Source organism: Ostrinia nubilalis, chromosome Z, assembly GCF_963855985.1.
Source record: "Ostrinia nubilalis chromosome Z, ilOstNubi1.1, whole genome shotgun sequence".
NCBI lineage: Eukaryota > Metazoa > Arthropoda > Insecta > Lepidoptera > Crambidae > Ostrinia > Ostrinia nubilalis.
Window position 1 is genome coordinate 19,812,292 of NC_087119.1, and position 17,479 is coordinate 19,829,770.

Genomic DNA, 17,479 nt, shown 5'->3' on the forward strand with positions numbered 1-17,479 from the left:
CAAGCCTAGTAAATGTCAGTGAGTACACAATAAGAGGAAGGATGGAGGATCATAACCTGCATACTCGAAGACCAGCTCGAGGACCAGAACTTCTCCGATACCTTCGCGAAGTGCGACTTACGTTTTCTAGAGAATATGCAAATTGTACGTTAGACTAATGGAGTAAACTCTTTATGAAAACTGTCTGTTTGCGTAGAAACTCTTCTCGGCACCTTCTCTATACACTTCCACGGCCGTCTGGAGCTCTTAAGGTGACTCTGCAATCATCGATCCATAGAACTTTACTCCATTAGCCTTGCGCCCAATTTGCATGTTCTATAGAAAACGTAAGTCGCACTTCGCGGAGGTATCGGAGAAGTTCTGGTCCTCGAGCTGGTCTTTGAGTATGCAGGTTATGATCCTCCATCCTTCTTCTTATTGTGTGCTCACTAACATTCACTGGGCTTGCTGGGTGTAAACGCTGGCGTATCTCAAACGTAGTGAGAAACCGATTTCTTGATATTGCAAGCACGATTATCGGGTCATCGCGAGCTGATTTACTCCTTAATTCCCCACTTCTTGGTCTTCTTGTATAAAAGGCGATCTGGTCATGCCTTTTTAACGTGTATCTTAAGTTACGTATAAATTCAAAGTTTCAGCCATCTCCCGCTGCATACACCCTTGACTTCTAAGCAACACTATTTGAGCAACTTGAGCTCAAGTAATGGACATTATTCTCAAATTATGGAAACGAGAATAACCCTAAGATTAATTTAGAAACAAAAAACAAAACGCCAAACCCTTACAACATTTAATATCGAATTTAAACTTACCCGTACTCTTTACGCTCCAACAACGAAATGCGTTTCTAGAGTCAAAAAAGTTAAACAGACGCATTTTTTTATTAATCTAGCCTCTTAAATTAACAAAAACAAATGTTCTGTTAACATGTCACACGAAACTTAGGTATACAACACCTATTTGGCCTCATATCTGGTTGTTTAGGCTTGGGCCAAATTCCGTGCCGCTGAGTGTATTTCAAAAAATGTAAATTGTAAAGTTGGAGACAATAATAATAACTTACCGATAGATCCGTAGGAGAACCAGAGTGACTAACATAGCCCGCAGAATCACTAAAATCAAGTGGCAGTGGGCGGGGCACATAGCTCGTAGAGCTGATAGCCGCTGGGGCAGGAAAGTTCTTGAGTGGCGAGGCGACCACGAGCTGGAAGACGTAGCGTGAGCAGGCCTCCCACTAGGTGGACCAACGATCTGGTCGCGGGAGGTGCCTGGATGCGAGCGACGCAGGATCGGTCTTTGTGGAAATCCTTGGGGGAGGCCTTTGTCCAGCAGTGTACGTCTTTCGGCTGAAACGAAGGAACGAACGAACATACGAATGGAAAAGGCAAAGATTGCAAGTAAAACACAAACAGTTTATAATGATATCGCTGCTACATTTACTAATTGGCCTCTACTCAAACACTCGTCTGTTCTAACAGCCCTTTATTAATTAAACTTTATCTTTATTACGTGAATAAATGATACGGACGATCTATTAGGCCAGATTATACGGGTCAAGAATAATTGCGTGATTAACAAGATTAACAGAATGCTTAGTATCGAATTTGTTACGTTTAACCAGACAACAGACCAATTTTATGGTCCCGATGTAATAGTTACAAATCAGCGATTTCTGACTTGCCGTTATTTGGAAAATTTTGGCGCACTGTTTGAGAACCGGACTGCTACACCAGAGGTCGCGGGTTCGATTTCCGCACATTACAAGAATTTATGTTCATAAACATGCTCTGGCGACCACGGACCTGAAGACGTAGCTTGGGCAGGCCTCCCACTAGGTGGATCGACGATCTGGTGAAGCTTGGATGCGGGCAGCGCAAGACCGGTCGTTATGAAAATCCTAGTCCAGCAGTGGAAGTCATTTGGCTGAAACAAACGTACGAACGAAACATGCTCTGGACGTTATCTATGAATTTATGCCTCTTCTGCAAGGCATTGAACTACATAGCTTTGAATTTTCAGACTTCATAGCATTTGAGATGAAATCATTGAGAATTGTCCCACGGACGTATAAAATACAACAAAGCTCTTACAAGCCCATAGAGTAGCAAGAGCTCTTATTATAACAAACTCATTCGACAGGCAATGAGCAGCCCGTATATTGCAGCCGGCTCGCCCCTCGAACCGATGGCAAGGGATATCCAATTAAAATCGAATCTCTCCAACTGTAACCACAATAATGTGCAATATGTGCTTGTTAAAAAAACTTTCAATCTTGTGAATATTAAAATTGAATAGTAGGTAAATTCCAGCGAACTTTTTTGACAAAATTTTAGGAGTCTATTGTTGTTAAACGAGTAGTATTCCTGTTAAGGATGGACTGAACACTTCTTAATCGTTTTATTGTTATAACAGTTCAATTAAAGCCGCATTGTATGAGCTACTTATGAAGCAATTTAGCAGCTCAGAGAAATACCTGCCATACTTCATTTGAAACGATTTCTTAAGATTATCGTGTAACATAATGTAGATAATGATAATTTATCATATTTATGATGAAAACTTATTGGCTGGTTTGGTAGTTCGTCTAATAAAGAGATGGTAGGGGTCGGGATACACTGGCTCCAGTTGTGGGTTCAAATCCTATGAGATAATGTAAGAATAATGAGCATGGGTGATACTTGTATTTGTAGGTAGATATTTTGTTGTTTATTTATAGCTGTGACTGTTGGAACAATTTTATCATTTAGTTAGTTGGCAGTATTTTTTTAATTTTGTCAAATCGGTGGACCGACGACCTCATAAAGGTAGCGGGAAGGCGCTGGATGCAGGCCGCCACCAACCGGAAATTTTTTTTTTTGGAAATCGTTGGGAGATGATTTATGATAATGATTGTCAAATTGATAAAAATGGTTTGGCTCTTTTGGTATCACCAAAAGTGAAACTACAATCTACGATAAAGCTTGTCTAGAAGATAATTATGTATTCATTCGTACCTTGAAAGTTTGTACTGCCCTGACATCGGCAGGGCATCGCTCTCCTTGGCTGTACGGATTATGAAAGATATACCAAAGCGTTAGGTGTGGATAGTAGGTATGTCGTCCATAATAATATAAAGGTGGCTTGCATGGAAAGACGATGTTTGTTAGTTTAAGCAGTTTAAGCTCTAAACTTTCTGAAGTAGTCTATAGGAACACGATCAATTGATCGATCATGACGTGATTAAAAGTAATTATAATCAAACTACACATCCTTAACATATTGTGTTCCCTTACGTAAAGACATACAGGGTGAGCGGAAATTACCCGTCGACCCAACATCAGTGTAATGAAGCTCCATAAGGAACCTTTCCTCATGGCACAATTAATCCGGGGTTACCACCCACTTATAATGTGTTCCTTAAGTCTTTACCCCGGTACAAACTAGTCTATGTAAAACGGTGGTCCTTATTGTTTCGTAGGAGGAAGAAAGATTAGATGCTTACGAATTTTAAACTACAGATTTTAGTAACTATAACCCCATTTGTTACAGCCCACCATAATAAGCGATAGGTAGATGAAAAACAAACAAGACCTGGAATTTTCTGGATATAAAAAGTTAATAGGTATCTTTGTTCGTGTGCTTCAACTAGATTTGTTTAATTTGTTTCATGTTGTTGAACATGAACAATCAAAAGATCTTTTAAGTTTTATGAAGTAGAAATCTTTCTTAGCACAAATTACTACGTTATGGGAAATCTTATTTTAAACAGTTTAGATGAAAATTAATTATACTTTGACTTTTAAAAACATACAAAAAAAGGTTCCGCTAGACTAAATTATGAGAATAAAGTATTTCCCACTACGGGTGCACGTCACTATAAGAATGTTTTTAACAAATTCCACGGTAAAATGACAATAATGTGGCAACTATTGTAAACATAGTAGGTATGTCGTGTCGTGTAGGTATGCCTACTCATGTCTAAAGTTACCCAAAAGTCGACCGCAAGGGACTTTGATGGACTGTTGAAAAGCTCCAGCTATGTTATACATTATTATACAAGCACGAGTTGGGATAGGAGACGTTAGTTAACTTGAGACTATTATTAGAATAGGAGGCTTTGTTTTAGATGAATATTAAAATTAAAGTTTATATGCCCATAGAGATCTGAGATCTAGGTTTAGAGACTTAGACTGTTTTCGCAATTCATAGGTTCTATTCCCGGGTGGTACAGGTATTTAAACTGTTTTTCGTTGTTATGAGTTACTAATGTTGATAAGTACCTCACTCGTTAACCTTGTTACATCCTTTATGACAGAAAAAGAACATACATACAATAAGAAACCCGAAAACAGCTGAAACCATAATAATATAACAAGTTAAGCGCCCCAAAAACATTGTAAAGACAACTATCTCTATGCTAAATTTTATCGAAATCGGTTCAGTGGTTTAAGCGTGAAAGCAAGACAGACAGACAGACAGGGTTACTTTCGCATTTATAATATTAGTATAGAAGTATAGATAGTATAGATTATGAACCATTATGCACAGGTCCAGGATGGAACAATGGTACAATATTAATTTATTGTACTAGGGACAAGTAGTCAAACAGTCCCTGTCAAGTATTATTCAGCCCCAAACCTAAAAAGAGTGGCAACACTAAAACTAATATCAAACAAAACTCATAAGCGCCAAATAAAGTACGAGTGGTGACACTGGTCCCCTCCACTTCGCACAGCGACCCAGAAGTAAAAAGTATTACCAGGTCATCATTCGAGCTGCTTACCCTAAGTTACTTACTAAATTAACTTTATTTTCTGTTGTAAAAATACGGTAAAGAAATACTCCTCGTCAGGGCTGGCAAAACATAAAAAAAAATATAATTTTAACTTGAATTCAATTATTTTTTTCTGTAATGTGGTAAAAGCTTAATACAAATTACTTGTGTTGAACAAGCTTTTGAATTGATGGTGTATGGTATATGGTGTAGTGTTCATTCAATTAATTTCATAGTTTTCATGACGATTGCGGTGTTATTCTCAGTAATTACGCTACTACATTCCTAGGTATGATGTCCATAAATAAAAGCCCCAGTCAATGCAAATCAGGCTTATGAAAATTCAAAATTATTTAAATAAAAACCAAGTAAAAAGTACCTATCAACGTTTTTGTAATGAAAAAATAAACCTTTTATACCTATGTCGTCGCTTCAATCGCTTGCCTCTCTAACTGACGTATCTAAATTTTTTTTCGAAACTGTGTTATCTACACCATCTTAATCAATTTCGCAAGACGAGTCGATCTGTCTAATCGCCTGAAAATTTTGTAAAATGTCAGTTACGTCAGTTAGAGAGGCAAGCGACGATGTATGAGTTGGCAGTTGGTGACCCTACAAGTCTCTCCACAGAAGGGACAGAGTTTTGTCCTCGCCGTTATGAGGCGCCTCCCCTTGATGGCCCTTCACGGAACTATTTGACCCAAAAGCGCATTGGAGATCATTCGTTTGCAACTTTATTTATTTATTAACTGAGTGGAACTGGATAGATATTGCTGGAGACTGGAGAGGTTATAAATTGAAGGTATTATGGCAAGAAAAGGTATCCTGTATGTAGGTACATACGAGTATTCCATGACAAAGGCCTCACCTTAGTACCAACACAGTACCAAGTAGGTGGCCATCCGCACCGCCTTGGTCTTAGAACAAAAATAGCAATATACAGTTATTGTTTAAAGTTCAACAATTAATTTATTCTTATTACTTATGTACAGATAATTGTAAACGGACTTTTCGTTCGTTCGATCGTTCGTTTCAGCCAAATGACGTCCACTGCTGGACAAAGGCCTCCCCCAAGGTTTTTCATAATGAACGGTCTTGCGCTACCCGCATCCAGGCTCTTCCCGCGACCTTTACCAGATCGTCGGTCCACCTAGTAGGAGGCCTGCCCATGCCACTGACTTTCTGTACCAGTCGGCAAGTGGAAATAGTTTCTATTGTCGCTCAAAAACGTAGCTTTTTGTAGTCATATTTTAGGATAAAGCAAACATTCGCATTTGTTACGCTGATGGATCCAAAATCGTTCCATCTAAAGTTTGAAATCGACCCCTTAGCAGTGCGTTTGTATTTCCGTTAAAAAAGTTACGACACTAATTGGATTCCTGACAAGGGTACAATCAGGAGCAAGCATAGTAAGAAGGAAAGTACAGACGGCAGGTCAATTAAACACTTGGGATCTTATTTAGTTGTAATAGGATCGAATTTGCAACAAATGGGTAGCCTGTACATTGTTTAGGGTACACTGAAGTACATTAGCAGTATTACCGCGGACCACGACATCTGTTTGAACATTGCACACACGACAGGTACCTACTAATGAAACAACAATATTGTAGTTTGGGCGCGAATAATTCTATCACCACTGCTACAGACCAAACATAACAGTTAACTTTTCAAAATAAACTAAACTAAAACTTTTCATTATACTTCGATAAGTTGACAGATTCAACTGTGTGTAAATAGGTACGTAAGTTATTAATTTAGGTAGCTAACTTATCTAGATTATCTATCTCTTTAAAGAGAGGCATTTTAATTAAGAAGTATTCTAATTATAATAAATGATAACAGTACATATGTATTTCAAGCACCAAAATATTTTTTACTTTATTTACCATACCTAATTTAATGTTGATTTGAATAAAAGTAATTCTTAATAAGATTTTTACCCCGGAATCTTTCTCGTACCTTTTTAAATTAACAACTGAAATTACTTTTTAATCTGAGACCTTAAACTTGAGAAAATTTGAACCAAGCATCAATTTAGAACTGTGCAGGTTGTTTAATATTAGCTTGGCCAGGCTTGAAACGGTAATTAGGACAATGTCCACGCTTTGTTCGTCGTGAGTTAATAACGTTGCAATTGACAGCCTTTGTCGTTTAAGTACGACTCATTACGGACAACTGAATCGAATTTACGTTTGATTGGATTGGCTGTTTAATTTTGTCATATTACTTACAGATTTTAACGATGACTTGATTTGATTGAACCGCAGATTATATTAAGGTTTTATAATTACCCTTTTTGCTGTAAAAACAACTAATTAAATAATTTCAATGAAACTTAACAGTAGTATTACAGTACTTACATCAAAACAATTTATAGGCATTAAGACGATATTGAGTTATTTGGTGGTGGACCGACGACATCATAAAGGTAGCAAGAAAGCGCTGGACGCAGGCCGCTACCAACTGGGCAACATGGAAAGCATTGGGGGAGGCCTATGTTCAGCAGTGGCGCGTCCTGTGGCTGAGATGATGATGATGAGTTATTTGGCCAAATAACAATGATATCCGTTTTTCAGTAATTTAATGGTATTAAAAGATTCATAAACAGTTTATTGTTCTCATTTCGACTTGGAATCGTCTCTACTTAATGAAACGGATACGATGTTCATGAACCTAAGAAATGTAATTTCAACTTCTAGATAAGTTTCGGGTCTAATGACTCTTTGCTATAGTTTTGCAAGTATTTACATAATAATCTGGACGGGCAGCGTTGCCTTCCAAAAGTGCCAAAGGATATACTTATGGAATAGTTACAAACTTTGACATTTGGTTTTTCGTAGTAAGCTTAACGTCAAATAAGTTCAGAAGTTCTAGGTACGGTCTGACTAATTCCCATTCCAATAGTGATACACGAAATTTACTTTAGCTGACAAGAAATGTAGGTAAATAGTATTATTAGAAAGATTTGTGAAGATGTTTATGTCCCGTGATAAGTGGAATGTCTGGAGGTCAGATTATTGTCGTAATAACATTTTCACAAGGTTTTTTTTAACTTATTTATTACTAGCGGCCAACCGCGACTTCGTACGCGTGGATCCCGTTTTACCCCCTTAGGGGTAGAGTTTCGTAAAATACTTTCTTAGCGGTTGCCTACGTCATAACCAGTCGGCCGTTTGGTGTAGTGGTTCGGAAACGGACTACTATGCCGAGAGGTCCCGGGTTCGATTCCCGGCCGGGCAGAAATTGAAATTATGAATTTTAATTTCTGTGACGGGTCTGGGTGTTACTATGTATAATATGTATGTATTTACAAAAAAAAAAAGTATTTAAGTATGTTTATATCCGTTGTCTAGTACCCATAGTACAAGCTTTGCTTAGTTTGGGACTAGAAGCGTAGTGTAAAATGTCCAAGGATATTTATTTATTATTTATTATATTTATAACATCTATCTGCATGCCAAACAGCGCGATCCGTCCAGTGGTTTGGGCTGTGCGTTGATAGATCACTATGTCAGTCAGTCAGTCAGTCAGTCACCTTTGAGTTATACAGGGTGGAATTTTGTAATGCCACCTGAAGGGAAAGTACTCTTAATACTGTAGATAGAAAATTTTACTCAAAGAAAACATTCCTTTATTTTTGAAAAGAAATAGAACTGCATTCAACGATTTCCAAAAATTTGCTTTCTACACTCGGGAATCGAACCAACTAAAATCTGTTAAAAATTACACCCTGTATTTTTATTGCATCGATCGTTAGTGTTAAGTATAGGTAAGGATAAAATCTCTCAAACAAACTTGATAAATCAAATGAAAGGAAAACCATGAAATCTTAAATTATTGTAATCATTTACAGAAAATTGTTTGGTATGCTAGTAAATTTTTGAAAAAAAATCGAAAATCTTTGAATGCAGTTGTCTTTCTTTTTAAAAATAAAGGAATGTTTTCTTTAAGTAAAATTTTCTATCTACAGTATTAAGGGTACTTTCCCTCCAGGTGGCATTACAAAATTCCACCCTGTATATTTAGAATTATCATTTTTTTAAGAATATTAGCAATTTGTAAGTACAAATTATAGTTCATTTCACCTAAGATGATCCGTATGACACTTCAAGGTTATCCATATTACGCATACTACATATGCAGAATATTTTAGAAAAAATATTTGTATTTTATTAGCAATATAATGAAAACAAATTAAATACTTGTCTTGAATTATATGTATGATAAAATCTGAGTCTATTGATTATGTTTCGATTAAATACGATGTAAAAATATTTTTTATTTAATGTACGCAATGTGTGAAACGGAATAGATTTAGTGCTGAGGTATTTGATGTATAACGAAATCGATTATTTCCGCGATTCATTAATCGATTGCAGTGAATACTTAGTTATTAAAAACATCACAACAATCAACTATATTTTTCGATTGTTGACTTTAATAAACGCATTGAAAATAAATTAATAGTTTTTAATTTAAAGAAACAGAACCAGTACTTTTTAGGAATCGTTTTTTTGAACACGAAGGCCATGGAATTTGAATATTATCAATAAAATATTGTTACAATAATATTTATAATTAAAAAAACATGTTTTTTTGTTAAATAACACCTATACAAAATATTTCTCTAAAAGTAGGTTTTACTAACTCTTAGAAAAATAAATCGATAGATAAATGGTTTAAAGATGACCCACGCTGAACTGTCCCGCCAAACTCAATGACAGGGGGGCGCTACCATCGTTCAACTATATGGTTTCCAACATGGCAAAAATCAGAACCAGCGATTCGGTATTGACGGTGGCGCCCCGCTGTCAATGTCATCGATAGGACAGTTCAGTATTTCGGAACTATAGTTATGTGACATCTCTATAACTTTCAAACTCGAAACGTCATACGAATCATCTTAGGTGAAAAAGACTATAGTGTTAACCCCTCGTAGTAAGCTAAATATGCTTGTGCTACGAGTGGGCTCAGTGTTAAATTCTGGAATTTTCACTAAAGGTTTACAACTTTGTGGAATATAAATATTAAATATTAAACTGCCACTAAATAATAATACTACCTATTACTACGAGTCAAACAATATCATATTATCAAAAACGTGGTGTGGTGATGGTATCGGATACTTACTGATGATTAATTGTAATGATTATATGCCAAAGATCATCGTGAAAACTTTAACGAGCTTTGCAAAATAGTATACCCAGTCGAAACATTACGTATAATGTATGGTCTCGGCCTCGTCCATGATAAAGTTTTCATACGCATACATACAATATGTTTTATAATTTAAAATACCTAATTGGTAAACCTTCTTTTAAAATAAATTGCAAAAATCTTCAAAGTTAGCAGAGCTTTCAGGCTGTTTCTGATCTGAAGTAAAAACTAAATCATCACGTCAAATTTTTGTGTCATGTGTAATGTCAAGAATTACAATAAACACTTCTGCATCACTTCCAGTAATCTGTAAATTCTACGTAAATATTTAATTTTACCGGTAAATCGACAATCCAGTGATGGTGTTACTTGTAGAAACTGCGGTCTGCGGGTCTGTGTGTTTGTGCTGTATAATTGTGTTGACTATTGCAATGTGACCGGTGGGGGTGTGATCACTGCAGGTAATGTGAGTTTCCAGGTGGTTTTCAGTTGCGTTTAGGATGAGAAATAAGGATAAGAAAAACTTAATTCAGCATATTTTATAACAAAATGGCAGTATATTACCTTTTCTTAAAAATAAGCTATGCTGAAAAGGCGTCTGCTCAGCAAAAATCGTGACATGACACAAGTCATGTGCGTGATGAGGATTGCGCGCCCCTTTGACCGAGACGGTTTGACAGCGGAAAGGGTAGAACGGTTCGCATTCTGCCAGCAATAGGGGTAATTAATACGGTCTCCATAATTAATAACTACACAAACAGAATTACAAATAGCCTTATTCATTTTTTTTTAACTCGTGCAACCCCAAGTGGTCGTATGAGACCGCGATAACGATTGATTTCTATTCTCTCGATTCGCTGGCACTTGAAGGGATAAGGGCTGCCTCAAGCAAGTGGAACCATATATCGATAAAATTCGATTGATATGAATTAAAATTGCGCAAATACCTATCTATAGCTAGACGACTGATAGTCGATATTTAGAGCTTCGAATTAATAACGACCCTTATACTTGTACTTAGTACTGGCTGAACTATATTATCTACTTGTATATTACTGTAAACGGCCACACGATTTCTGGTGTACCTAAATGTTCGTCCTAATTATACATACATAAAAGGTGTCCCCAGCTAGATTCAAACCGCAACCACAAATGGCGTTTGCGCACGGTACGTGACCCACCATTTTGCATGCGATCTCCAGTATATGCCTATTTAGTTGTTGAAGTCATAATATTATCTCTGTAATAATACCAAAGACATCAATATAGTACACGAATAAAATCGACCTAATGATAGTCGACACTAATTTTATATATTGTTGAATTACATACACTATAATAATGAGTATAAAAATCATCATTTTGTAAAGCTAGGGGAAGCTTTAATTAATTTGACCGGCCAGACGTGGGCACTTATAATTTGTAGGTACTAAATGTTAAAATAGAAAGATACTATAATCTTATGAAAAAGCCTTCAATTGATAATTATTCTAAAAATAACAGTTTTATAAAAAATACCTGAGCAAGAAAATATCATAAAACTAGCTTTTGCCCGCGGCTTCACCCGCGTGAATTTTAGTGCCACAGATTCGCATAAATTATAGCCTATATGTTAATCTAGGTTACAAATAATAATACTGTAAAGTTTCAACCAAATCCGTTCAGTAGTTTTTGCGTGAAAGAGTAACAAACATCCACACAAACTTTCACCTTTATAATATTAGGTAGTAGGATAACATTGTATACTAATAGAAAACTCTCTTTTAATACTTAAATAAAAATCAGCTTGCATTTACTAAGGCAGTCGTGGGTTTGACAGGTATTCGCTGCAATACTTCTCTCGAGTTGCATGTCTATTGAAGATAAAATAATATGAAATCGCATATTTTTCTGTTAAAAAGCTAGCCAAGCAATTGAGATCTAGATATTCAATCGACTTTGATGGAAAGTCAGTTATTTCATTCAATATCAAAACTGAGTTTGCATGTTCTTTTTTTTTCATGTTCCTAGATTAACCTATTATACTTAGACATAATAAGGTTAGAATGTAATACCTACTTATAATACAGCTAAAGAAGTAAGTATCATAAGTAGAATCCCTCTTAGACAGTCTCACCTGTGTCTTGAGAAATTACTAAATAATTCAATTGCTATCAAGTAACTTACACTGCGTCGAACTTAGTGATTGACTAAAGCTCAAATACCAAGTCCGTATGCAGTCAAGGTAAATTAATTAGCAACACTAACAAGGCGCTTAGCTTGACTTGGAAATCGCTCAAACAATTTACTACGGCAATGCTTACTTAACGGAATGTTTCAGCTAGCTTACAAATCAATTTAACTTATAATATTCAATATTCGCTCACTTACAAAATAAGTAGGTAAAGTTTTATAGTCTTCTGGGATAAGCTTTTTTATTAGAAAATTGTTAGGTTGGAGACTTAAAACTTTACACAGGTAAAAATCCCGAAACGGCTCATTAATTTAATAATAAAACTGTTCGTGGTGGTTTTATATGAATATTTTACTAGCAGAAAAAAACTGGCATAATGATAATAAACTAGCGGCCGCCCGCGATTTCGTACGCACGGATTTTACCCCCTTAAGGGTGGAATTTATAGTAAAATCTGTTCTTAGCGGATGTCTATTTTAAGGAACATAGCTGCCTTAAGTTTGTAGGTATTATAGAGTCTGAGATTTTGTGGTTAATCAGTAAATGGTAGATAAGTACCTTTTCAAAAACATTTCGTAAGGATTCAACTTTTTGAGCAGATACTACGAGTACGTAAGTAAGTTTCGTGATGTTGAAATCATTAGATTTCACTAAATGGGATTAAAATATAGACCAAAACTAAAAAGCCGGTGAAGTTATTTTTGAAATCCATCAAGAAATGGCTGCTAAATTAATTATTTAAATTACCTCTATATTTTCGCGTGGGTGGAACTTTGGCGGTGACGTCAGGCCACCTGTTCAAGTTTCAATCATTTTAAATTTGGTCAGGTCTAGGATATGTAAAAAAAGGTTACATAAAGAATCTTGAGTGACCCTAGCTGAAAAATTAAAAACTACTAGATTTAAAAAAAAAACTGTCAACAGCAGGGGTGATTTACTGTTTGTACTCCGAATGACTGTCGTGTCTACACCGATCAAAATGGCGCGAATATTTGTTATGCGCAACTTTAGGGCCCTGTAACTTTTGTATTTGTAGATATATTTTCATGATTCTTTTTGTTATTAGTTTTACTTAAATTTTCAAGATTTATTAAAAGAAAAAAAAATTAAATCTTGTCCAATTCGATGTCAATAGTACAATTGGGCACATTATTCCCCTTTAACAAATCACCAAAACCTAATTCCTACAATATCAATTACTCGCTCTCATAATTTTTTATACTGTTAACACATACAGGAGCTAGTTAAGTTTCATAATTCCTAACAAATCAACGTCTCAAAATTAATCTTAAAAGGATACATTCAACATACATAATGAGCTTGTTAAACGATAAGGGTTTTATGTTTATTTTCTTTTATTCTCCTGAGTCTCGTAATAGTTTGTAAAATTAAACGGTACCTTCTGATGTTTTTGGAAAAAAGCTGAAATTCAATATTTTAAAGTCAACACAAAATCCAGAAGTGTTAATGACCGGAATTTTTTACCGCAAAGAAAATTTGTGGTGACTTGCAGAAAAGAAGATTTTTCCGTACTCATTGCCCTCGCGCCCTTTTAAATAAAAAAATGCTGAATATTATTTCTTACAAGTGAATTTAATACCTAGTCTACCTTTTCTTTGGTTGGTTAGCTAAAAAATGTAGCATCTCAAGTTTGCAAAGACAGATACTATTTAGCAATAGAATCTAAAGTCATGTTATACTTTATTGAATGAAAATATGTTTTTATTCATTGCCATTGCCATTTAATGTGCATTTTTTTTGTGGTAAAAAAGCGCTCGGCATACATTACAAAAATGAATTGGTTACCATTTGCATATCATTCTTTGGTGTTGGATTACCCTCAGTTGCTTTGAAGTTAATATAAACTTTTTCAATCGAAGCTAAGTCAATAAAGGAAGTCATGCAAGTGGATAATTAAATATATTAGTTTTAACCTTTATTTTAGAAATAGTGATAAACCCTTGAAAAAATCGATGTCATAGTGACTTAGCTTCTTGCATTGCTTCTTCTAAGCACTGCCCCAAATATTGTTCCAGAGCAGTGGCAGGGTTAAAGCAATACTGGGACGTCTGTAGCGCTTTTTAAAAGCCTATTTGCGAACAATAAATAAGTTTTAGAGTGTTAACTTAACTTGCAAGAATTACCGACAAACGAGACAGGTTAAACTAAATAAGAGCTGGTACAAAATATTTTTCAATGTGATTAACGTGTTCATCTCCACAGGTCGGCGAGGAGGCCGAAGGTGCGCCGCCTCCCCCCCCTATACTACCGTTGTGTCCGGCTGGCAAGCCGGATGCAGATGTGCTGCCGCTCCTCAACGAAGGTAAGACATGTTCTTTTATATTTTGGATTTTAACACCACCGCACAAGTCTTATTTTGGACGTACCATGCGTTGGGTTGCATGTAGCAAAAAACGTCGTCATCATCAGCCTATATCAGTACACTGCTGGATATAGGCCTCTGTCTAAGCTTTCCATTTTACAAAAGTTAATGCAGTAATCAACAGTTCTAAGTCCGTATTCACAAGTCCGAATCTTGCTAGTTGGAAATTTAATAAAAATGTTATAAAACGTTTTTCAACAAAGTAAGCGCGTTTTCCTGATTTTCAATAAAGTGCCGTATTTTCTTTGCCTACTATTACTTCTCACTGTGGATAAATTATTCTAAAACTAGATGAAAACCCGGCTTCGCTCGGGTGAAATTTGACTCATAACACAATACACAATTCTAGGTGCAAAATGTAGATAGATGTTTCTGTAGTCATCGGTTCTCAAAGAATATTAAATATAGATTCATATAGCTTCGTTAGTTGTGTTTAATAAATATGGTAAATAAAAACTGCAAAAGTTTTTACACAAATTATTTTTATTATAAATCAACATTCAAAATTAACTAAGCAAATTAACAAAACAATCAAATTCAATCGTTATTATAGGTAGGTTATGTAAATAACTCTTATTAAGGCGGTTATCACACTGCGCCGCGCTCCGCCGCGCAGATTTAATCATTGTATGCAAGTACCTCAGTTTGTATAGAAAACACGGGCGGCACTTCACACTGACAACGCGTCTGCGCGCGTGATATTTTATATGAAAATCACGTTTTTCAGCGTAAAATAATGGGCTAAAATTTTTACGAACAGCAAGTCTATACTGATAAAATTGTAACATTGTAAGACGGCTTCGAGCAGTTCGACTCTCTTCTCTGTGTTGAAGATTTTCATGCCATCCGAGTTCTCCATTAGGAAAAAGTAGAGGAAAGGTTAAAGGGTCAATATTGGGACTGGTTGATTTGAGTGTAGTTAAATGTTGAGAATATTCTTGTACAGAGAAGTCTATATTTAATGGAGGTTCACCGTTTTCTCCTACAAAGATGGCCGCTACCTCATTATTTGATGGTGTGTTATACCGACGCAAATCCAGAGATTTATGTTTATAAAACTGCATTGATGCCGAATATTTGGGTCGATTTTCTGAGGCTGCTTTTAATTCCTCTTCTGCTAAAATTGCAGCCACCTTTTTGTATACTTTGACAAAAGGATTGAATTCATTGAGCATTGTTTGTAAGGACCTCACTATATTGCTTTTACATAGGATGTTATTTCTAGAATCGGATAATCTTTCATTTAAGGCTGCTTCATCTTCAATTATATACAATTGGTTGTATTGTGGTTTATGACCTTGCAACGGAACCAAAGATCCAGTTTTTATATAAATTTGCCCTTGTACCCTATAAGTGAAAAATCCTGGAGGGAATGTGTTCAAGTTTGAATTAATGGATGCCATTGCAAATGCTGAATTATATAGTCGTATATTAGCCTTAAAATGATTAGCTTCAGACGTATTGCCTTTGTATAAAACTAATAATATTTCTGGATCTATGTATACCTTCCCATTATGACAACAATTTTTAAAATGATTTTTAATTTTTTCACCTAAAAAATGAAGTGCTTGACATTGAACACATTCATAAATCATAGAACCAACTGAATGTACTGATACTTGAATGGTGTTATTTGAAAGTGCTAAATATAAATAGTTAGTCCTGGGGGGCTGATATTCTGTACTAAACCTGCTTGAATATTTACGTTTTTTCGGGGGTCTGCCCGCCATTTGATATGTTTTCTTTCTCTTCTTCTTCTAAAGAAATAAAATCACTGCTGACTGACAGCAGCTGTTTTTCCTTGTTGTTCGAAGAAGCATCATCACTGCTGACTGACAGTAGCTGTTTTTTCTTGTTGTCCGAAGAAGCATCATCAATCATCAAATCAATGAATCCTCGATTAGCGTCAACTCTTCGTTATCAACCTTAAAAGAGAAATATATTTATGAATAGCTAATTTAAAGCTTTAATTTAAAGATTTAATTTAAATTTTTAATGCTATATTGTCTTATTAAACAAATTTAATAAGATGTGATGAAAAAATACACCACATGCAGGAATTGAACCCACATCCTCGACTTCTCCGTTGTCGCGCTCTTACCATCTGAGCTGAGTTTAATAAGAGAAATATATTTCATTTTTAGACAAATATTCAAATAATAATAAGTATTGTGAATGTATGTAGGTGTAGGTATATCCTCCCACCTCTATATTTATTTTACTTTAGGTACTCAGTGACCTACACTATTAACTTACCTGAAAGTCATCAAATAAATCTTGTGATGCAGCAGAAGCAGCTTTTTGCTTTTTAGGAAAAAGGTTTGATAGTGCCCGAGCCTTGTTTATTCTTAACTGCCTAATTGTTTCTAAGCCACAACACTCGCAATAATTGAAATTATCTGCAAAAATATATTACACAATTATTTATAATAAGAACCAGCCGAGCTCAAGTGGAACTTGCGCATGAAACGGTGAAAAATCGGTGCAAAAATCGTGTCTGTTTCTGTTTAAGTTGATAACAACTCAACACAGGCTATGCATTTGGTCATTTATTATTATTTGTCGGGTTAAATAAAAAAAATATTAAGCCGCTTACCGAGTATAATGTTGTCGCATTCCACACATCGACTGCACATTTGCATTTGTTTGCAGTTTCTTACAAATATTTTGCCATTACAAAAATTGCATGTCACTGGAATTTATCACTGTGCGAAACTAAATGACATTGACATTTGAACTTCAACTTTTATGGTTATGGCTAATATTCTTTTTCTGTGGTTGAATCGGCCAATATCAGGTTTAAAGAAAAAACGCATAACAAAGAGTGTATCATAAAAATCGCGAAACGCACTGATCTCCATTTATTTATGGATCGATGACAACCCATAGTAAGGTTTTGGCGCTGATCGCATAGTGAGTGGATAGTGAACTACTAAAGATGGCGACAGCGGTTTGTTTGAAATTGTTTGTCAGTGCCATCGGAATTTAACGAAATTCTCCATTATCCGAA

At 35.6% G+C, this 17,479-nt stretch overlaps 1 protein-coding gene and 1 long non-coding RNA gene across 2 annotated transcripts in view; one reads left to right on the forward strand and one right to left on the reverse strand.

The window, feature by feature from the left end:
- The window catches only part of LOC135086780 (adenylate cyclase type 6-like), a 385,929-nt gene that overhangs the window by 186,674 nt on the left and 181,776 nt on the right, over positions 1-17,479 (forward strand). Inside the window, exon 6 of the mRNA XM_063981571.1 lies at positions 14,310-14,409. Coding sequence (XP_063837641.1) covers positions 14,310-14,409 — 100 coding nt within the window. The remainder of the gene's footprint in view (positions 1-14,309; positions 14,410-17,479) is intronic.
- On the reverse strand, positions 15,682-17,285 carry LOC135086536 (uncharacterized). Its single transcript, XR_010260517.1, has 3 exons — positions 17,066-17,285; positions 16,726-16,868; positions 15,682-16,394 (listed from the first exon to the last, which is right to left on the reverse strand). It is a non-coding gene; the product is annotated as an uncharacterized LOC135086536 (long non-coding RNA).